The sequence below is a fragment of the Chlorocebus sabaeus genome, chromosome 3, assembly GCF_047675955.1.
Source record: "Chlorocebus sabaeus isolate Y175 chromosome 3, mChlSab1.0.hap1, whole genome shotgun sequence".
Taxonomy (NCBI): domain Eukaryota; kingdom Metazoa; phylum Chordata; class Mammalia; order Primates; family Cercopithecidae; genus Chlorocebus; species Chlorocebus sabaeus.
In genome coordinates this window covers 24,974,605-24,998,371 of record NC_132906.1, presented here as the reverse complement: position 1 = coordinate 24,998,371, position 23,767 = coordinate 24,974,605, and the positions used below count along the sequence as shown (strand labels likewise).

General features: G+C 38.2%; 1 protein-coding gene across 6 annotated transcripts in view; it reads right to left on the bottom strand.

Moving 5' to 3' along the window:
- Window positions 1–23,767, bottom strand: part of LRCH1 (leucine rich repeats and calponin homology domain containing 1) — a 202,430-nt gene that overhangs the window by 13,783 nt on the left and 164,880 nt on the right. For all 6 annotated transcript variants that reach the window (XM_037986704.2, XM_007960367.3, XM_007960361.3 and 3 more), the window contains 3 exons: window positions 16,226–16,335; window positions 10,258–10,395; window positions 5,256–5,333 (listed from right to left, as the gene is read on the bottom strand). In XM_037986704.2, the coding sequence (XP_037842632.2) occupies window positions 5,256–5,333; window positions 10,258–10,395; window positions 16,226–16,335 (326 nt within the window). The remainder of the gene's footprint in view (window positions 1–5,255; window positions 5,334–10,257; window positions 10,396–16,225; window positions 16,336–23,767) is intronic.

Below are 23,767 nucleotides of genomic sequence, written 5' to 3'. Positions count from 1 at the left end.
AGAAGTTCACTTAGGTTGCACACAACCAGAGTGTGTGACCGAGATTACTACTGGACCAGGTTCCCCAAATACTATGGACACAAAGAGAAATGTAGATAGATCAGGCAGTTCAGGGCATACTACAGTCTAAATTCTAAGAGCTAAACATATCTAGGCAGAAGTTTTATCTAAAACTTTGGAATATATTTTACTTTACTAATATAATTTTAATATAAAAAGTCAATATGCTTACAAAGTATTTTTTAATCTAAAATATCTTAATACAAGAATGTTCATGGTCATTCTGCAATATTTAAAGCCATAATTCAGCAATGAGGTACAATTTGGCAGGGAGAGGAGAGAGGTGGGGAAGGATTTCCAGTCTTCTCCAAATATATGACAACTAATTGCCAGTTTTATGGACTTAGAGAAAGTTAAATAGGAATAGCTTGGAAATCAGTTGCATCCTTTATAGCTAGAAAAGAGCCAGATTGGCTGTTTTCAATAAATTATGAATTTAAAAGTTGATGTTAATAAAACAATAAACCTGTCTGATTATTCACCCTTAGAATTAACCAACATAAATGGAAAATTAAAATAAATCTAGCAATAAGAATCTCATCCTTCCACAAAGTGTAGTTATGATTTAAATTAACATTAAAGTCGTTGACTTGGGGAAGAAAAAGAGGTATAAGGCTCAGAGAAGATAAGGGACCCATTTCTCTTATTCTTAAGATTAAAACAAAAAAGTAGTAGCTTCCATGTATAGATTGCCTTTCAAAAACAAAAAACTTCAATCAGTGGTATGTGTAATTTCCTAAACCCTCACAACAGGTGTAAAGTGGGAATGCTATTACGACTTTCATATATAAAACCTTTAACACAAAAAATGCAAATATGAAAGTTACAAAAGATAAGGAAAACTCAGCCATAATTCCACTTACATTGACACAATCATCATTAGCATCTGAATGTACTTTAGGGTTTTAAAACTCCCTTTGGCTGACACAGAAGCTCAAGGATGCCAAGTGACCTGCCCTTGTGCGCGTGGAATGAAAACTTTCTGCTTCCTCCAGCACTCTGAGCTGCCCAGATAGGCAGGAAGGAGCCCTAAGCTGTCAAGGAGTCTACCACTGTCAGCTGAGTTGCTGCCTTTAATCTTCTTCTCTATCTTTTCTCTGAAAACAGTAAAGAAGATGAAGGGCTGAACATTTACACAACAGAGTACATTTCTATTCTAACTCCCCTCATCTAAAGAGGGCAAGTCTGTTAAATTAAGGACCTCAAGCCTTACAGAAGTTTGAGATCAAAGTTACCTATGTAACACTGAGTAGAAAAATTTCCCTGGTGAACCAAATACATCTCTGTTTCCTAATTTTTTGATGCTTCATAAATTAGATTTCTCTCAACCTGAGAGAATACTAATAAGAGCCCTAAAGTATCCCTAAATTTGGATCCATTTGAAAACCTCCAACAGTCAACCATGAACTGTACCAATGATGAACATGTAGCCAATCTGCTACATAGAGGTTAGAGGTCAGGAATCTCCAAGAGCACTCAGAAAAGTCAAAGGAAGCCCCAGTGTGTCCATTAAAAGCCTCAGGGGGTCAAGGCCTAATTGGAGTCAGATTCTTAGGTGATGCAAAAAATATATCCCCAAGAATTTGGAAGCCCACCAAGGCCTGTCTTCAACACCAAGTTGATGCTTGCACTAGAGGTCGAAGACAGCTGCAGAGTCTGACCACTAAGCATCAACATCACAAACAGATGTGGGATGGTACGTAATGCTGCTTATAATCCTGAATGTAGCCAATGTGAAAAAGTTGCATTTACGAAATCAGCCACACCAGAACTACTGTCTTCTACCCTGTTGTAAAAAGTGGGCTTAAAATACCACCAAGGGCTGGGCACAGTGGCTTATGTCCGTAATCCCAACATTTTGGGAGGCAAAGGCGGGAGGGTATCTTGAGCCTAGGAGTTCGAGACCAGCTTGAGTAACCTAGTGAGACCCCGTCTTAAAAAATCACAATACATTTTTAAAAATGTCATGGAGGGACAGTCTTACCCATTAACCTTTACGATTTATTCGGGGAATTTAGGTAGTATATTGCCTAACCTGCATAGACACATCTCCTGGATGTTAGAGAAACTACAGAGTGGTTCCAGCTGCGGAAACACAGAGACGTGTGTCGTGAACCAAAACCCACCCTGGAGCAAATGCCTGGGACTGTGTTTATGGGGACTTCTAAAGAAAATCATTTATTATTCTTTCCATCCCATTTTCTTGCTTTCCATGTAATAGTTTAACTAAATCTGCTCAGCTACTGTATTCCATCTATAGGAACGTGAAAAAATTATACAAACTGCTGACCCTGACTTTGGTTTGTAGTTTCAAACTGTGATTCTATTACCTAGGACAACAAATTTTAGGCTTAAGAACACAGCTGTGACTTTTCAGTATCTACGAGATGATTGATCATCGTCAATGAGATATTTAGCTTCTAAAATGCAGAACTCAAGATCTCTGTGGCTTGTGTGTGGTTAGATAAGTTATAGATGGAGAAGTAGAAAAAGCTGGCAAATTAGAGGGAGGTAACAACACTGACTACTAGGAAATCAATGAGTATTTTATTTCTCAAATATTAGGCTTGATGCAATAAGAAAACGTAATGATATAGGTCTTCTTTTTTTTATGTCTTTAAAAATGTCTTTTAAAATGTCTAATTGTAGATGGAGAATTTCTGCAAGTGGTCTTGTGATATAATTATCTTTTTAGTGTAAATCATCAATTGTACTGTGCCACATACACACTCAGACATCATCCCTCCTAGGTAGTGAAGGAAGTATAAATATCTAAGGTGGGGTGTGGAAGTCATTTGGTCCCTCAACTTAGTGTCGTATTCCTAAGGTAAAAACATTTCACGTACTCTATGAGATGAAAACATGTTGTTTTGAGTATATGGGAAAATGCCAATTGCCTTGCAGTAGGAATTTCTGATTTGTCACTAAATATTCTTTACTTACTTTAACATTCTCATTAAACAAGTTCAACTGTTAATACACTTTTTGTCTAGTAGCAGTGAATTTAAATTCTAGTCACCAGTAAAATGCTATTGGATTATCCATCAGGATAGATACATATGTGTACACACACACACAGCAAACTTGAAAATCACCTTGGCCAGGCGCGGTGGCCCATACCTGTAACCCTAGCACTTTGGGAGGCTGAGGCAGGCAGATCACCTAAGGTTGGGAGTTCGCGACCAGCCTGGCCAACATGGTAAAACTCTGTCTCTACTAAAAATACAAAAATACAGCCGGGCATGGTAGTGCACACCTGTAATCCCAGCTAGCCAGGAGGCTGGGGCAGGAGAATCGCTTGAACCCGGGAAGTGGAGGTTGCAGTGAGCCGAGATTGCGCCACTGCACTCCAGCCTGGCCAGGCAACAGAGTGAGACTCTGTCTCAAAAAAAAAAAAAAAGAAAAAGAAAAGGAAAAAGAAAAAAAAGAAAATCACCTCAAGCCTTAAAAATAATTCCAAAAATATGCTAAATGATACTAAACATAGTTAAATGGGACACTGCCAGAAAAAGATCATTTACTGCCTGGATTTGAACCTTCTTGGGAGTTATAAATTGTACATTAGTGCCAGGGGCATCTTGAGAAATGATGATAAATTTTGCTCTGGATTTTTATGGTAATTTAATTTCCTTTTCTCCACTTTAAAAGGAAATCTTAATTACCAATCTTTACTCACAATAATTGGTTAAGGGCATTTCCATTTTATTTTATATTACTGTAAGCCAAAAAAACATTGATGAGTTTTGAAAACCACAGGGAGTTAGGTCATAACCTAATGACCTAAAGCACTGATGAAGTGCTTTCTAGCACAGACACGAATAATTTATCATCTGAAGCTTGCCCTGAGAGTTTTGATTCACACATGGGAAATCTTACTAGCCCATGACAGAATCGAATCATTAGAAAAGGTACGTAAGTGCGTTCACATATATATTCAAAGCCAAGAAATGTAGAGGCAATGTTAAAATGTACACACACAATAGACACGCAGATTATAACATTGCTGAAAGCAGAATAGATCACAAAGACAGTCCATTATATAAAATTCACACTCTTTATAAAATAAATTTGTAAGCTTCCTTGTATTGATATAGCTCTGACTTAGAGATGTTTTAAATAATGCTCTTCCTCAAATACGATGAGAAGCCTACCATTATCCCCCACCTCTGAATCCCACTAAGCTGAAAGAAAGGAAGAAAGGATAAAAAAAGGAAGGAATGATGGAGAAAGGGAAAGGGAAAAAAGCCTTTGTCAATCTCAGTAATTCCTATCACTGAGTAGAAATATATTGAAATATAATTCTTTATATGCTCAAAAACAATATCTCGTGTATTTTTAAAATTGCTTTATCCCTGGGATATTAAGAAAGAAGAAATCATAAGAAATAAACTTCTATCAATTTCTGTTTATCACAATGAGGATAAACTTCTCAATTTATAAGGCTACTCCATATTTGAGTGGATTGCTTCATGTCTGCCTAAGAAATCAGTTTATGTTACTAAAAGCAAAGTCTTTAAAAGCCCCCAGCCATCTGCCTGAGGCTGAGGCTGGGTCTGAGGTTGGAGAGAGAAAAAATAGCAAACTACATGTAATTGAACTGCCTATTGGGCTCAAAGCAAACTGAAGGCAAAAATGAAATGCAAATAGTTAACAAACTGTAAAGCAACACACAAACACTGCTACCATTAATAATAATGATTAGTGATAATAACAATAACCATAATATTTCCAATGTTGATTTTTTTAATCCACATATGGAAAATACAGCTACAGGGAATGATAATCAACAATCAGTAGGTCTTTGCTTAAGAGCCTGGGATAAGAAAACCATCAGCTCCAAAATTCTACTCTATGAAACCTGAGAGAAGATTGACTTGCAGCCTCAGCAACTTCTGTCCTTAAGAGAATCAAGCGGATTAAAAATTTTTTTTCAAGTCTGAAATTTCACACTTACTTCAAAATCTTACATTATTTTACTTTTTCCTCAGAACTGAACATATTGCATAGTCATTTTAATTTCAGTGCAATAGAGTAATTTAGATTAAAAGTTTATATAATTTATTCAATATTATTTCTCAAGAAAGGTTGAGACAAAAAAGCAAGTACAAAGCTTTGCGTCGATTCAATGGTGCAAACTCATATATTAAATAAAATTTTTACTAGAACACAGTTATATGAAGTAAGTTTGATTTTACCTCTGGTACTCCTAATTTTCGGCATGCTTCCAAAAAGTTCTCCACGTTTCTTCTGCATTTGGCCATGCTAAGTTTGGGCTATAAATGCAAAGATACAGAAATAATGTATTATTAAAAGAGAAAACATTTTAATAACATGTTAAATTTTAAACTTTCTAAATGGCACAAGCAATACATGTTTATTGGAGAAAAAGAAAATAACACATACGCAAATAGAAGAAAACAAAATATCACCCAGAAACATCCATCTTAGATTAAAAACTGTTAATATTTTAGATTATATTCTTCCAGACATTGTGTTCATATATGCATACATAGATATGCATACATGCCTGTTTATACATAGATGTATGTATACCATGTATATACACTGATGCATATGTATGCAAAATTTTCTGCATACATATGTATATATATGTATGTTTATACTGTTTATATATATGCACATACACATGTATATATAGTTTTTATGGGATCATACTGTTGTGTAACCTGTTTTAGTTCGCCTAAAGTATACCATAAACATCACCTTCCCCATCAACAAATATATTTCTATATAACGGGTTTAAATTCACCAGACCAATTAATCTGCTTCCCACCAAAGCCATGGATATAGAGGCAATATCACGGTAAACAGCACTGAAAATGGTGGATGTTCAGGACTTAACCAAAAGCTTCTCACAATTGTATTAACCTTGGTTATAGACGGCTTCTGAGGTGTGGGGTGGGTAACAGGCACATTTCACATATATACTATACTTTTTTACATGGTACGTTTTGAACACTTTGCTGCTAAATTGTAATATTCCTCTGCTACTTTCCTTAGGAAAGAAAGCAAGAAGCATGACTGATTCCAACAGGGTAGGTGGAGGAGCCACAGTGATAAAGACTGGCCTCATCCTGCTAGTGTGAGAATGACGGGATTCATTCCATCTTACAGGAGCACAAAGCAACTATCCACAAAATCTAATTGTACATCATTTACTCAATACAAAAAGAAAAGCCCTGCCAAAACAGAAAGCAAGCCTGTTGTCCTGTGGAACAATGTAAGTTGAAAGCTAAACAAATATTCTCCATCTTGATTGGGGAGGAAGTCATGGCCCTCACATGGGTCCTGCAAATTCGCCAGTAGCTGCTTGGCTGGTTTTGCCCAACCCCTGGCATGTCTCAGGACAAGGCCACCGCATGAAGCCTCGTGCAAACAGAAGGAGCAGACCTGAGGAACACGACGTGAAGATAACAGAATGGCCATGGACCTGACACATAAGGTACCAGGAGGCATTTCATCACGCCGAGACCTTAGCATTTGTCTCTGATTGTTTGGGCCCGTTATCTTCCTTCATTTACTTATGATTTAGGTGAGTCTTTTCTGAAACTCCAAAGATGCCCAACATCATTCCAAATACTTAGGTCAGCCCCAGAGAAGTTAATGGAGACTGTGTTTCAAGCTACAGAAAGATAATTCTCCCTCTTAGGGAGTGAGGGAGGGCGTCTTCGAAGATTGTTGCCTAGCTTCAGGTAGAAAAGTACCTGTGACAAACGCAATGGTTAAAGCTTCAACCTCACCACCGGTCCAATAATTAAAAATTACACCAATTATACCAATTGGAATGCCAATGTTTTGCTTATCAAATTGTCAGAGACTGAAAAAAAATTATGTTTCTAAGGAACAGTCTTTAAGCATATTGACAATGATAGTGATTTTGTTCACTACTATATTCCCTCAGTTTGGCATAAAAAAATGGACAACATTAGTTTCATGAACGAAGAATTAGAATGCTTTTGTTGGTGATAATACTGGTAGAAAAGATGCTCTCATCCACTCCTGCTGGCAGACACAATTGCATTTATTGCTTTACTACATATGGGTCAGATACCAAACTTGGTGCTAAAGATACAACCGTGAAGCCAAAGACAAAATCCCCAGGCTCACTTACCTCTAGAGCAGCTGGAAATATTAGAAAGCTAAAGGAAAGTACAGTATAATACGGGATAGTTCTTAATTGTGATGGGGTAGGTGTGCCGGAAAATGAACAAAGGAAGAAACCCAGTCCTAAGGGGTTAAGAGTGGTTTGTTTTCTGGATGCTGAAATACAGAAGGAAAGGGAGCTAGAGATGCTGAAGAAACAAGGAGATCTGGGGGGCAGGTGGGACGCGGCTTTCTAGGCATAGGGAGCTGCCTGTGCTGAGCCTCGGGCGAACAGCAATGGCACAGAAGAAAGAAGGAAAGCAGGTTCCACGGCTACAGCATGGCTGGGCCTGGTCCAAAAGGGCATCAAGATGCTTGGTGAAGGATTTTTGATAATTGGACATTTAGAAGTGGATATTTAGAAACAAACTGCATTTCTGAAAAGGAAAACTACAATACAGTAAAATAGGCTAAAATATGTTATAGTTAGTAAATTAGGCATTTATGAAGAATTTTAGGCTGGGCACTGTGGCTCACACCTGTAATCCTAGCATTTTGGGAGGCTGAGGCGGGCAGATCACTTGAGGTCAGGAGTTCGAGACTAGCCTGGCCAATATGGTGAAAACCCATCTCTACTAAAAATACAAACATTAGCTGGGCGTGGTGATGGGCACCTGTAATCCCAGCTACTCAAGAGGCTGAGGCATGCCTGAACCCTGGGGGCAGAGGTTGCAGTGAGCCAAGATCATGCCACTGCACTCCTGCTTGGGCGACAGAGGAGACTCCATCTCAAAAAAAAAAAAAAAAAAAAAAAAAAAAAAGAGAGAGAATTTTAATGACATGGGGAAATATTTAGGTTTCAATAATACATTTTAAAAATTACTAGACTATATGAGAAGCTCACAATTTAAAAAACAACTTAATTTTACCAAAAAAAAAAAAAAAAAAAAAAAAAGCTTCTAGTAAAGAAGACACAATGGCAAAAGCAACAGTGATTGGTTTTGGGTAGGAAAATAAAGAATGATTGTTTTCTTTTGCTTTCCTTTATTTTCTCTTTTTCACCAGTCACTCATTGTTTCCTATTATTTGTTTAATTTTAAAATTTTTATTTAAAAAAAGCAAAAAGGTGAAAACCAAAAGATTTCCAAAACAATGTAGCATTTTTCCTGAAGATAAAGGTAAATGGGTACACAATTCATAATGTCCTCTTACATCTTGTAAAGTGATCATTATACATTGAAATTGCAGGCTCAGGTGTCTGTTGTGTCTGTCTCATAATTTGGGAAAAATTATTGAGAATCTGGCCCAAGGCTCAGATGACTTTATGGCAGTTTGGACCTCATTTGTAAAAGATACTGGAGGGTTTCATATTGGATCATGGAACAGAATTTACTGTCCTACATGAAGGCTGCTAGAGGTAGATTTGAAAAAGAAGACAAATTGGTCTTTTTGTCCCCACTATGTTTCTGAGGCTAAAAAAGTGATTGAACCTTTGAAAGAAAAAATATCTTCAATATGATAGATAAGAAACTAAGATGAAATAAGGTCATTGGCTAATTTTTCCTTCTGTCAAGAGAAAAGAAAGTAGGACAAATCATGCCACTGTGAGGCACTCCTGGGAACGGGAGAGGGCAGAGGAGCGTCACATGAGCTTCAGCCCAACACACTGAGCCTCTGACATTTTATGAACATTGCACTTTTAGGGGGCTCCAAATTTTGAAAACTTGCCATACAAACACTAATGATAATAATGGCTTACATATATGTCATCAAGTATCTTATTTCATACTTGCAAGAACATTTCCATTATAGAGAAAAGCAAATCAAGTTCAAGAGAGGATTGCCCAAAGTTGTATAGCGTTTAGAATTTTAATCCAAACCTTACATTCTTAACCTCTAAATTCTTCTGCCTCTCCTAACAAACAACAAAAAGGGTGAGCAGAGATTCTTTTTTCTCTATTTGTATAAATCCTGTGTAGGTTTCAAGGACAAGTTTATCTGTGATTCCTCCACTTACATCTGAACAACCATAAAACTGACTCTTTGGCTCTCTTCTAGTTTAAAACATGCTGTGATATCTAGGAAGAGAACCCGGAGTGCAGGCTCTATCTCCTCTACAGCAGAGATGAGGATTTGGGGGGCATTAAGGAGTCTCATTCATGTTCCCCTCCACACTACGTCCCCAGCATCACCAATGAGTCCTTGAGTGCAGGGACTGATCAAGAAATTGTTGAAGTCATGACTGCTAACCAACCCCTTGACAGGTTATTCATAATATTTTTCATAGAACTCACATCTTTTCAGGGCTATCCTAAAATCCTCCATGATGAATAGAGGAAAAAGATTCAATTTAGAAGGGAAGTTACCAACTAAAAGAAGCTTTCTGAAAGACTTGTCACTGTTTAAATAACCCCTTGGGAAAAAGAAATTTTTATGTTCCTATAGTCTTAAAGTTAGCACCTTGATTAGTCAATCAGTAATTTCTTTTTCTTTATTTTTTTTTCTTTTTCTTTTGAGACAGGGTCTCACTCTGTCTCCAGGCTGGATTGCAGTGGCACAATCATGGCTCACTACAGCCTTGAACTCCTGGGCTCAAGCAATCCTCCCACCTCAGCCTCCCAAGTTACTGGGACCACAGGTATGTGCCACCATATCCACCTAATTTTTGTATTTTTCATATTTTTGTATTGTGTAGTTTTCTATTTTTTTCCAGAGGCAGAACCCCGTCTTTATAAAAAAACACAACTCCTGAGCACAAGTGATCCACCTACCTTGGCCTCCCAAAGTGCTGGGTTTACAGGCATGAGCCACCATGCTCGCCCAGTAAGTTATTTAAAGTGATTTGTTTGATATTGAAATAAAATTATGTTTCTATCATTTATATATTTATTTTAAAATAGTCTCTCATTTTACAGTGAAAATGTTGCTTCATTCAGAGCCACTCGTTCATTCCTTTTCTGCCTTATAATGGTTTGGGGCCCAACGGAAAAGATTTGAGCAAGGTCCTACTGACACCATTGACATCCTAAACCAACAACAGTGACCCCTAAAAGTCTGTTTTATGCCAGTTAGTTTCCCTTTGGTGTTACTTACAACCGCTGGTGATGGGACATGGATGCTTGCAACCGACCGTGGGCGGATGTGGTTGACCAGATGGCAGAGGACAACACCATCCATGAGTGCTGCCCCCAGGTCTTCATGTAGACTGACCTTCAATCTCATCTCAATGCTCTGTTGGGGAAATCAGAAGGAAGTCAGCTGCTATGAACACTGAGGTAACTGTGGGTAAAATACATTTATGGGTATTTATGAACTGAGGCACTAATTTCATTACGGGAAATTAGGATAACAATGCCTAGAAAACAATGACATTATTTAACTGTTTCCAAACAGTATCAAAATCCCTCTTTATAAAAACAAATTTAGGTGAGTGTAAAATTTTTAATAAACGGAATGAATGGAATAATAGAATCACTTTTTGAGTGTGATAAATAAAAACCAAATCTGACTAGTTCAGGCAGTCTGCATGGAGCAGAAGAGGGATTAAGAAATGTTTTTCTCTGGCCAGTCACTGCCCCTGGCCAGAGAAAAACATTTCTTAATCCCTCTTCTGCCCCATGCAGGGATTACAGGCCCAGTGGCCAAAGTGCCTGTAATCCCAGCACTTTGGGAGGGCAGATCACCTGAGGTCAGGAGTTCAAGGCCAGCCTGGCCAACATGGTGAAACTCTGTCTCTACTAAAAATACAAAAATTAGCCAGGCATGGTGGCAGGTGCCTGTAATCACAGCTACTTGGGAGGCTGAGGCAGGAGAATCACTTGAACCCGGGAGGCGGAGGTTGCAGTGAGATGAGATCACGCCACTGCACTCCAGCTTGGACAACAGAAAAAAAAAAAAGAAATGCTTTTCTCTTAGGCAAGGCATGGTGGCTTACGTCTGTAACCCCAACACTTTGAGAGGCCGAGGTGGGCGGATCCCTGAGCTCAGGAGTTTGAGACCAGCCTGGACAGCACGGCGAGACCCTGTCTCTACCAAAAATACAGAAAATTAGCTGGGCGGGATTACGTGCACCTGTGGTCCCAGCTACTTGGGGGACTGAGGTGGGAGGATGTCTTGAGTCCAGGAGGTGGAGGCTGCAGTGAGCCAAGATCATGCCTTGGCACTCCAATCTGGTTGACAGAGTGAGATCCCGTCTCAAAAAAAAAAAAAAAAAGGCAAAGAAAGAAATGCTTTTCTTTTCTCTTGGACTATTTTTAATTGATAAATCAATTTTTGTTCTTCTTTTAAAAAATTTAACTTTTGGTTTTTGAGATAATTCTAGATTCATATGCAATTGTAAGAACTAATACAGAGAGGTTCCACGTACCCTTTGCCCAATTTCCTTCAATGGTAACAACTTTCAAAATAACCAGAATATTGACATTGACAAAGTCAAGATGCACAAACATGCCCACCAGCACAAGGATCCCTCATGTTGCCCTTTTATTGACACATCCTCTCAGCTACTCGGGAGGCTGAGGCAGGAGAATCGCTTGAACCCAGGAGGCAGAGGTTGCAGTGAGCCGAGATTGTGCCACTGCACTCCAGCCTGGATGATAAAGCAAGACTCTGTCTCAAAAAAAGAAAAAAAAATTATAGACACATCCCCTTCCTTCCCACCGCGAAGTTCCTCTTCTACCTTGATCCCATTCTCCTTTCCTTCTGGGTCTGGGCCTCCCATGACACGAATGCTGGATCATTTATTACACTTCCACAGGTCCCGAGGCTCTCCGTCTACTGATTTTTCAATCTGTTTTCTCTCTGTTGTTCAGATTAGATGATTTCTATTGTTCTCTCTTCTAGTTTCATTCCAGTTCTTTCCTTTATCATCTCTATTCTGCTGTGGAGCCCATCCACTGGGCTTTTGATTTTCAATAATGTATTTTTTAGCTCTCAATTTCCATTTGGTTTTTCTTTATGTCTTCTATTTCTTTGCGGAGATTTTCTAGTTCTCTGCTGGGGTATTCTTTTCCTTTCCTTTGACCATGTGAAGCATTTTCATCAGGGCTGGTTTAAAAATATCTGTCAAATAATTCTAACATCTCTGCTGTGTTAGTGATGTCATCTGTAGATTGTCTTTTTTTCCTACAGTTTGAGATCTTCCTCGTTCTTGGAATGATGAGGGATTTGCAATGGAAACCTGGATATTTTTGTATTATGAGACTCTGGATCCTATTTAAATGTTTTAGTTGGCTTTTTTTTTTTTTTTTTTTTTTTTTTTTTTTTTTTTTTTTGACACTGCTCTAGCAGGGGAAGGTGGCTGCCACCATCTTGTTACTGCCAGGTGAATGTAGGCATCTGGGTTTCCCACTGGGTGTCAACTGGCCAGGGAGTAGGGGTAGGGGAAGGTGCCTCCTTACTGCTGAGTGGATATGGGAATCCTGGATTCCCATGTGGTCTCCACTGAAACTCTGGGAGCAGATGAGCTTCCTTACTGACCAGTGGGGATGAAATTTCTGGCTCCTGGCTTGGTCTTCTCTGACACCACCCCAGCAAGGGGAGAAGTCTCACTTGACTCAGCCCTTGCTGGTGTGGGTGATGGGGGGAACCACAGTATTTCCTGTGGTGTTCAGCTGCAGTAGCGCATTTATGGTCTAAAACTTTTCTGTCTTGCTGGGCTGTCCCTTTCCTGGTTATTTGGTTAGAGAAAGTCAGCTTTTATTGTTGTTTTTCTAAAGTCTGTGCCCATTACTGTTTCTGGGTTCTCAGCGACTTCAGCTCCAAGTCTGGATACATGAGGCAAAAAGAAAGTCCCCTGGAGCTCACCACGATGGCGTCCCTCAAGTCTCAAGGACCCCAATCAGTCTGTCTTCTCTTTACCTTCCAGAATGTTCTTATGTTTGTTTCATTTATGTCTAGGGGTTTTAGGTGTACTTAGCGGGAAAAATAGGGAAAAGTATGCCTATTCCATCCTCTTTGAAGCAGAAGTAGACAAATCAATTTTCAAACCTTAACTAGGGTTTTTGCAACAAAAACTCCTTTTTTTTTTTTTTATCATACTTTAAGTTGTAGGGTACATGTGCACAACCTGCAGGTTTGTTACATATGTATACATGTGCCATGTTGGTGTGCCGTACCCATTAACTCGTCATTTACATTAGGTATAGCTCCTGATGCTATCCCTACCCACTCCCCCCACCCCACGACAGGCCCCAGTGTGTGATGTTCGCCTTCCTGTGTCCAAGTGTTCTCATTGTTCTGGATAACAGCCTATGAAACGATGACTTGATTTGGTGATTTTAATAAATGAAAACTTGAAAACAGTGCATGCAATAGTGTTATATACATTTCTTTCAGAAGTGTCCTGTGTGTGGACAATTTTTTTAGGTACTCTTTCAGGCTCTAATTTTACATCACTAAATTAAGCCATAAACGATCACTACGACCCATGCTTAAGATAAAATTGTAAGATATCACTCCCTACGGGGCATATCTCAGCTTCTGATCTTATTTGCATAGATTTTATAAAGTTCACCTTCCCAGTTTACATTACATCCAGATGGTCCCAGCAAATGACAGAGGTTTGACTTCCCCTTTGTGTTTGCTGAATCACCACAGTGGCTTCAAGTGGTGGTAAGAGTCGTTTTTGTTTTCTTTTTAAAATTACTTCCTCCTGACTCTTTGCTAAACCATATAAAAAGTATCATCTGCTCTAACAAAGAGGCTGACCTATCCTAATTTAATTTAATCTGAATTTTGTTTCTAGGGCTCACTGCTCATTTGTAGAACTCATAGCTCTCTGAAACTGTGTATTTGTTTCCGTCTTATTTACTATCTCTCCCCAATAGATTATAAGCTTTAGAACAGCAGCGACCTTTTTGTTCTCTCCTACATCCATTACCTAGAATACAGCCTGGTAGAGAGTGACAGTGTTCTCAGTGTCTCAGAACAATGAGACAGTCAAATATGTAATGAGTCAATACATATTTGCTAATGAAAGAAGATTTAACATCGAATCTATCTCCTCCAAGAATCTCTCTTTCTTTTTTGAAAAAATTTATTTTAGATTCAGGGGGTATATGTGCAGGTTTGTTACATGGGTGTATTGTGTGATATTGAGGTTTAGGCTTCTAATAATTCTGTCACCTAAGCAGTGAACATAGTACCCAATAGGTAGTTTTTCAACCCTCACCCCCTGTCTCTCCCCTTTTGGAATTCCCAGAGTTTGTTGTTTCCATCTTTGTGTCCGTGGATATCCAGTGTTTAACTCCCCCTTATAAATGAGAACGTGGTATTTGGTTTTCCGTTTCTGTATTAATTTGCTTAGGATAGTGGCCTCCAGTTGCATCCATGTTGCTGCAAAAGACATGATTTCCTTCTTTTTTATGGCTGTGTAGTATTGCATGGTGTATATGTACCACATTTTCTTTATCCAATCCACTGTTGATGGGAGCCTGGGTTGATCCCAAGTCTTTGTTTCTGTGAATAGTGCTGTGATGGACATATGAGTGCAGGTGTCTTTTTGGTAGAACAATTTATTTTTCTCTGGGTATATACCCAGCCACGGGATTGCAGCATTGAATGGTTGTTCTACTATTAGTCAAGAAGCTTTCTTAGACTCTTTTAGTTCATAGTTATGACACTTCTTTTTGAACATTAAAAACTCATGCAGCAATTCACAATGTGCTGTCTTTAATAGCTAATACCAATGTTTTCTTCCTTGGTGATTGACTCCTATACTGTTATTTAACCTTCCATATATTTAGGTATGATCTTCCTAACCTGACAAAAAGACCATGCAGGTAGACAAATACCTACAGAGTGCCCACTGGGAACTAAGAAATACGACAAGGAATAAGACAGCCATGGTCCCCGCCATCTCCAAGTTTAAGCTTCAGTGACACCCAGTACAAGACTTCCTCTTTGGTAGAAACTCAAATGATTTGACTATTAGATAACTGAGTTAAAATCTCTGGTCGGTTTGGGGTACAAAGTGAGGATAACTACAAACATTTTAAAATTAATGTAATATTGCCGGGCACAGTGGCATGTGCCTGTAATTTATGCCAAGCTACTTGGGAGGCTGAGGCCAGAGGATCACTTCAGCCCAAAAGTTCAAGGCTGCAGTGAGCTATGATCATACCATTGCACTCTAGTCTGGGCAACAGACAGAGGCCCTGTCTCTTAAAAATTAAAAATTGGGCTGGGTGTGGTGGCTTATGCCTGTAATCCCAACACTTTTCTACTAAAAATACAAAAAATTAGCTGAGTGTGGTGGTGCACACCTGTAATCTCAATTACTCAGGAGGCTGAGGTGGGAGGATCACTTGAGCCCAGAAAGCACAGGTTGCAGTGAGCTGAGATCATGCAACTGCACTCCAGCCGGGTGACAGAGTGAGACTTTGCCTCAAAAAAATACACACACACACACACACACACAATTTAATATTATTAAGTAAATAAATGACAGGGCATTAAACTATGCCTGAATTGAAATAGTGCCAGCATTTATATGTATGTATTATTTTTTATTTACTACTATCTCATATATTCCTCACAAAACTCCACTAAGGTCAATTAGAACCATGTTTTTTTTTCTCTAAGAGACAAGGTCTCACTGTTGTCACCCAGGCTGAACTGAAGTGGTACAATCATAAATCACTGCAGCCTCTCATTTCTGGGCTCAACGGATCCTCTCACCTCAGCCTCCCGAGTAGCTGGGATTACAGGCACACGCCACCACGCCCAGCTAATTTTTGTATTTTTAGTAGAGATGGGGTTCACCATGTTGCCCATACTGGTCTCGAACTCCTGGACTTAAGTGATTAGCCTGCCTCCACCTCCCAAAGTTCTGCGATTACAGGCATGAGACAATGTGCCTGGCCAAACCATTTTTTTAGTACATAAAGAAACAGACTCAGCATGGTTAAGTGGCTTGCCCAACATCCAGCAGTCAGTCAATGACCTGGCTAGATTTGAAATTAGGACTGCTCGCAATGTTTCAAAGTCTATTTCTTAAAAATATAGAATTTTGCTTAAATTCTGAAAATTCTCCTTTAGTTACATAACATTTCTTGGGTACCTCACGAAGTTGTTCCACCAGCTCTTTCTCTTCTCTCATCTGCTCCATTTTCCTCCGGATTGTAAACTGTGGGTCTATAGATTCCAAATTTCTCTGAGGTCTTAGAAACACTATAATAGAAAGGGAAAAATGCCTTCATGTAGTGCCTTGTCACATAGGGCTATTCATATTAAAATCAAACAGTATTTTAATTTATCCAAAACAATTCATTTACCACTCAAAGAAACAAAGAAATTCCAAATCCACAAGAAAAACCTGCCTCAAGTATTTTAAAAGAGACTATATTTTACATTATACCAGGTTGAGTGGACTAACAAGCTGTATTTTTCAGTGATAATAAACTGAACCCAGGGTAAGGTCTGGGTCAATGGGACCGTTCCAAGTCACTGGTCTGACAGATGTCCTACTTCACTCATCTTCCCACTGTTTTCATTCTAAGTTTTTATTTACACTCAATCCTTTCATTAAATTCAGATAATTTATTTCCAATAAGGTTCTAGAACTGTTGTATGTATTTAAAAAAGCACAAGTTAATGTTTTTGTTGGCATCAAGTTTTTCATAAGCCTGAGTTAAGAACTAAGTGATGATTACATATTTGAGGGTGCGGTGGAAAAATTCTGCCTTCTAGACTGTCACTGACAGACGATCGAAAAAGTCAGCTCTTTGGAGACGAGCAAGGACTCCTTTTAGGAAGCTTGTCAAGATTAGAAGTAGCTGAAGAGCTCATCATTGGCTTCAGGTTCTTGAAGTTATGACCTCCAAGAACAGTAACAGCGATGCTCCCTCTGAAATGAGCTGAGCAAACACATGCCCTTCCCTCTGAAGGAAAACATCTTGTAGAGACCGATCAAGAAGGTAAATCATGTTCTGTGTATTGGAGAATGACTAAAGCAAGAGTTTTAATTAATTTTTTAATGATACAAAGCCCAGGGCAGATTTAAACTTGAATTTTTTTCTTCCTAGAGATTTTTATCCTTGCACATAAGATGGAAGAAAGAGCTGTTCAGAGCCTTGGTTCCCCCATCCCATAGACTTTCAGATTGAGGTAGAGAGGGAAAGTCTCTCAGAAAATTCTGGGCAGAGAACTCCAATGTTAGAAATCCACACCACATCGAAGGCTGCATGGCGTATTGCAATTGCAGAAGTTTCAATCATGATCATTTAAACGACGCTGAATAAGAAAGAACGTGTAATTTTTATTCTATCCTGACATACATTTCCTATGGACCACTTTAGAAACTATTTCAATATTTCAGATTCCTAGAAATTAAATATGATTTACAAATGGAATAGTTTGGATACAAAGACTTGAGTCCACTCGGTGTAACCAAAAGTCCTGTGCTCACCTAACTATAATATTTTAATTTCCATTTGTGCCTTTGAACATGCATTCTCCTTCTCACATCTCAGTATTTTCTTTCTAAATTAGTTCTAAGATACTTGAATTCGCATTCTGATGCTCTATGGAAGATGGGAAAGTTGACATATCTTAAATCGTCGACTTAGAGTTAATGGAGAAAGAGGATGATTTAAGGTACACAAGGCCTGTCGCCTTCTGGAATCTCAGAGAGGAGTCAGCTTGTGGCCTGGGGCCTCTCCTGGAAGCCACTGAGGGAAGTCACAGGCAAAGGACACCACAGGCAGTCACAGGAGGACTGTTACCAAGTCCCACACAACCCAAACCTCACAGGACGTAGAACCAATTGTCTAAAATGTAAAGCCAAGGTCAGTAAAAGGACAGAGTGACCAGGCAGGGAAAGATGACAAGTTCACAGAGGAAAGGGAACTGAGGAAAACTCTGACAAATTAGGACGCATGGAAGAAACTGGAGAATGCATCACATTTTACACCATTTGAAGCAAAACCAAAACAGAAATATACAAAAATGTAAAATCTAGAACTAATTTGCACCACCAAATTTACCCAAAAAAAGGTCAAGAAATGCAGATAGAGTTGGATAATACATATATATGCCAGCAAGGGGCGCCTCAACACCGTTTGAACAAATCAAATGTTTTCTTTGGAGCTGTTATTTTCCTTTGCCTTTTTTCTGGGGGGTAATCTTATCTAATAATATTTTCAATATGTTTTTATTGGCAGATTTCGATCTGAATATGAAACTATCAGGAAGTGAAATGAACCATGAGCTTTTGTTCAACACCACATTGCCTTATTAGAGCCCTATGTGAGATACCAGGATAACGAGATGGTGTCTGGGTTTTACTTTCCTGGCATCATTTTTAGATTTTGCATTCCTTTGTATCTTAAAAATGTAGCATGCATGCGTGGGCATTTGCTCTATGAATGTTAAGCAATGAAAGTGTTTTAAAAACCAATTGAACTGTATTTTTTAAAATGAACACTTCAAATATACATAAAATTATCAGAAATAATGACTATATCACTATTAGTTTTCTAAATGTATTCATTACTATGACATATAAGAGAGTTTAAGGCAATCTCTTCAGGCTCATAATAAATCTACCAAGTACAAAAGTGCTTGCTTATTTTGCTGGGTTTGTTACAACAGAATAGCTTTACTGGAACCATTAAAGTACCTGTGATTAAATTACCTACAGTTTTTTCTTTTCTTTCAAGTCCTATTTAAATAATAAATCCAGTGACCAGTCTGGGTCCAGGCTTCAGGAAATTGATCTACAAAAGAATTATTCTGCTTTTCCTTAATTTCATATCACTAAATTTCAAGAGCTCCCTTACTTAATCCAGAGGAATAAAAGTTTAACTTGAGGCCATGAGACAATATTAAGAAGCAGCCCCCACTATGAGTAAATCTTTTCAAGTCAAATGCTCCTGTGACTGTTGAAGTGTAAATAAGAAAAAAGATGGGTGAGAGAGCAGAGCGAGTGTGTGTTATGAGTGTGTTGAAAGAGATGAAGAGGTGGTGATTGGTTTTGGGGGGTGGGGGGGCAGGTGGAGGGACCCAGTCTCACTCTGTTGCCCAGGCTGGAGGGCAGTGGTACGATCTCAGCTCACTGCAACCTCAACCACCTGGCTCACGTGATTCTCCCATCTCAGTCTCCTGAGTAGCCGGGATCACAGGCCTACACCACCATGCCTGGCTAAGTTTTGTATTTTTAGTAGAGGTGGGGTTTTGCCATGTTGCCCAGGCTGGTCTGGAACTCCTGGACTCAAGTGACCTACCTGCCTCAGACTCCCAAAGTGCTGCGATTACAGGTGTGAGCCATGGCATCTGGCCAAGGTAGGCAATTTAAGATGAAGGAAAAAAATAAGTTCCGCTTAAATTAAGCCTATAGTTTAATTTACTGTATGTTGTATAAATAACATTTATTTTTATTTTGTTTTGAGATGGAGTCTCACTCTGTCGCCCAGGCTGGAGTGCAGTGGCATGATCTCGGCTTGCTGCAAACTCCGCCTCACAGGTTCAAGTGATTCTCCTGCCTCAGTCCCTCAAATAGCTGGGATTATAGGTGCCCACTACCACGCCTGGCTAAATTTTGTATTTTTAGTAGAGACAGGGTTTCACCAGGTTGACCAGGCTGGTCTTGAACTCCTGACCTCAAGTGACCCACCTGCCTCAGCCTCCCAAAGTCCTGGGAATTCAGGCATGAGCCACTGCATCCAGCATAAGTAACATTTAAAGAACAGAAAAGATTTGCAAATATACGTAATTTATTTAGCAGAAGAGATTAAGCATGGAATCTGCAGGGTATAATGAAATGCTTATGTAGAATATCAAATTCATCCTCACAGATATAGGTCAAATTCCACTGATCTTTCCATTATTTTCTGCTTTTTCCTTCACTCTTTTCTTCATCCTCATCTCTGAGCTGGGAGTAATCTCTGTCTTCTGTGAGCATATCAAATTCTTTTATCTGTGTCTCTTCCATGGCACTCACCACTTTCTGTCTTACAATAGAGTGATATTTCGCTCCATTATGGATCTGTAAACGTTTATGTCTGTTTCCAACTTCTACCCTCTACTCCTGCCCCACAACGCAGTGAGTGGGGCAGAATGAGTTTGCTGAATGAGTAAATGAAACAAGTGTTTCAAACACTCCCTCATTTAAAGCTCAGTCTATTTGGACAGCGTCCTTGCAAAGATTATTCTATCCTGATAATCAGTCACCTGAGTTTTTCCTCTTATGAATAATCTCCTAAACTTAGTTTCCAGGTCTGAATGCATTAGACTCTGAAATAAATGTTACATGAAAGCAGAGAGATTTTAGCTGTCTCTTTCAGAGCTGCATCCATAGTGATGAGCATCGTGTGTAGCACATAATAGGCACTCAGCAGATATTTAAGGATGTGTACAAGAAACCATTTACATACTTGTTGTGAGAACATCTTTGAGTTAAGCAAACAAAGAAAGCCCTGCGCTCTAAAAATTGCCCAAATGCACTTTCTCATTTAATTATTGCATGAAATGCACTCTTCACATAAAAAATATTTATACCTAAATTTAACTCAATGAGAGGAGATTCCTTCTCTGTGGAAACATGAAGTTTTAAAATTTAGCTCTCAACTTCTCCTTGGAAGTTAAGAACCTGAACTGGACATGATGTTTAAGATAGACAAACTCAAAGGCAGCAATATCTTGGCTTTGAAAAAATACCAAGAGCTTTAGATCCAGGCTACTGTGAATCAGAACTCTCACTAGCTGATTCATTCATTCCCTTCTGGTGCCTAAAATTGAACTGGACACATTCTGTGTCCTCAAAATGCTCACATTTCTTCTCTATGGTCTTAGACAATTTACTTAACCCAGTGACTTTCAACCTTACTTGAACACCACATAACATCACATAAAAAGAAGTAAAACAAATGACCAGTGCTTAGATTCAATGCTACACCAAATAAATGAGCATTTCTGACTATGGGGCCTAAGTGGCTATAGTTTTACAAAATGCCCAGGTGATTCTAATATAAAACCAGAGTTGACAGCCACTAAAATGCCTCTTATATCCTTAGTTTCTTCATTTTTCTAATGGGAAAAATAATACCTATAGTGCAAGACTACTGTAAAAAATTAAGGAAAATATCTGCGAAGTGGTACAAGATACACGGTTACTTCAGAGACTAATGTAAACTGCTCCATTCATCCATTCTCTGGTGATAACTTAAAGATTAATTTTCAATAAGTATAAAGTAGCACCTACAAATTCACTGCAAATGAAAGAGCAAAAATTACCCCCAAGAAGATAGAAATGGTTTTTAACTTCAAAGTGAAGTGAAGAGGAAAGATTCAGTAAGAGGACACAACAGCAGGGGGAAAAGCAGAAGTTAAACCATCAGGTTAAAAACAGAGGTTAAAGCCGTCCCATCCAGCTCCAGGCGGGGCCCGGACAACCCTACACACAAACTTCTACATCCTCCTTCATCCACCTCATGGGGCAGAACTTTGAGGACTTTGAGAACTCAGACTCCCAAGGACCTTCTACCCAGGTTGCCAATTTAAAAAAATCTGTTTGAAGAATAAGTTTTAGAGAAATGGGGAATTTAAAATGAGATAGAATAGGAATAAAATATTTGAAAGAATTTAAATAAAAGGATAATTTTATATAAAGCAAGAAAGTGAGCAAGGTAAAAAAAAAAAGGACAACTTTACCAAAAATAATAACTAAAAAGTATAAATAAAAGTCAAGTTAGATTCTGTTAGGTTGAGCTGGTAATAAGATGATGTTTATTTATAAAGGTTATTTACAAAGATAGCAGCCAATATTGAATAATGGAGAAAATATGAGGAAATAAAACTGACGTAATCAGCTTTGAAATGCCAAGACAGGCCCCTGAGTAGGATCTTCTGCTTAAGAGGAACCAGTAAGAACAACATAAAAAATAGTCTGTGTTCCTTTCCCAACATTAGCTCACAGACTTGTGAACATACAGTGCAGCTTAACTTAAAAAAAAAAAAAAACAAAAAAAAAAACCATTAGAAAATGTATTCCAATCACAGGTCAAAGTTAAGAACAAAGAGAATGAAGATAAACATAAAAGTCAGATCTGGGAAGCTAAACGAATATTTGTAAAGACTATTGCTGTACAGAAAATTTTCTGTTGCCCAGGGCATAATAGAGACAAATTGCAAATAGGAAAAAATGACAATCTTCAAACATCTGATGTGATCGACTGAACCATGAGTATTGAAAACGATGGCTTTATTATTATTGTGGTACAGCATAACAGCTGCATGTGAATTGCTGGAATTCTTACTCATAGAAAAAATAATTTAATAACTATTGCAAGGTTATTTTATTTTTAGAAAGATTTCCACAATGATTATTTTCTATGGAAATTTAAGGATTTTTAATCAAATGAAGGCAGCCTGAATGTAGATGCAGCAGAGATGATTCCACAGTTAGGAACCCTGGTGCGGCTTCACCTCCACCTCAACCCCACAGTGTGGCCCAGGCGGCTCACCTCACCTTTCTGGTTTTAGCCTGTTCATCTACAAAGATAGTAATTCTACTGCTACATAAGAAGTCTAATCGTTTCCCAGCTTTTTTTAAAAAAAAGTCCTTTGGTTTCAGATATCATTCCTAAGGAAATACCAAACCACACATAAATCTTTCATTTTAGGCTTTATTTCCTTTAAACAACATTAGGCCCATAAATAGCTATACTTTCTGAAAAACAAAAATGCCTCCTCTCCATTAGAAAAAAAACTTAAGAAAAAGTTTACCAAGAAAGTTTCCATTTAGCCCTCTTCAACTTCCAAAATTTAAAACCGGATGGTATAAGGAGAGCCATTTGTTTCATAACTCTTGTTTTTTAATCCTATTTATTTTCAGTTTAAACATTTAGAAATCTATGAAATATTAAATTCCTTTTATAACTACTCTCCCAAAGTACACATTGTCCTTCTCCATAAGGGAATTGTAGAAGCATTTTTGGTTGATTTTTAACCAGAAATCACAGCAAGTGTCTTAAATATATATATTTCTAGGTATTACATATAACATACTTAGATGAAAAGAGAAATATTATCAGAAAACGTATCTTCCCATTGTATCTGCATTGTGGCTATACCTTGTACCTCACTACTCTTCCCTATAAACCACATTCTCTGTTTCATTTAAATTGACTGCAATCACTTTGTATTCTGAAGTAAAATGTTTAAAATTTGAAGATTTCAAAAACTAGAATGAAATTAGACTAGAATGGAGATGAAGACATACGTGGCGTGTAGATCTAAATAATTACATTTTATTGTAATCTCTTAGGCTACATAAGATTTAAAATTAAAAGATATCCACATGAATACTAGCTGAGTATCCTCGATTTTTTATTTACACATTTGATTCTCAGGCCAAGTTACTATCCTCGAATGTCAAAAAGATGAACTTCTACTGAAGAAGGTATCAAAAGTCAAAACATGCCAATAATTTGGAAAAAAGAAGGCAAATGATTTATCTTCATTTTTAGAAATTTCTCCACATTAACATTATTTTCAATGTAATACTCTAGGATCAGTCATGCTACATTTTAATTACCTTAGATTACACGGTAAGCATGAATAATAAAATATCAAACTCTAAAACCATTTAGTTCAGATGCAGGAA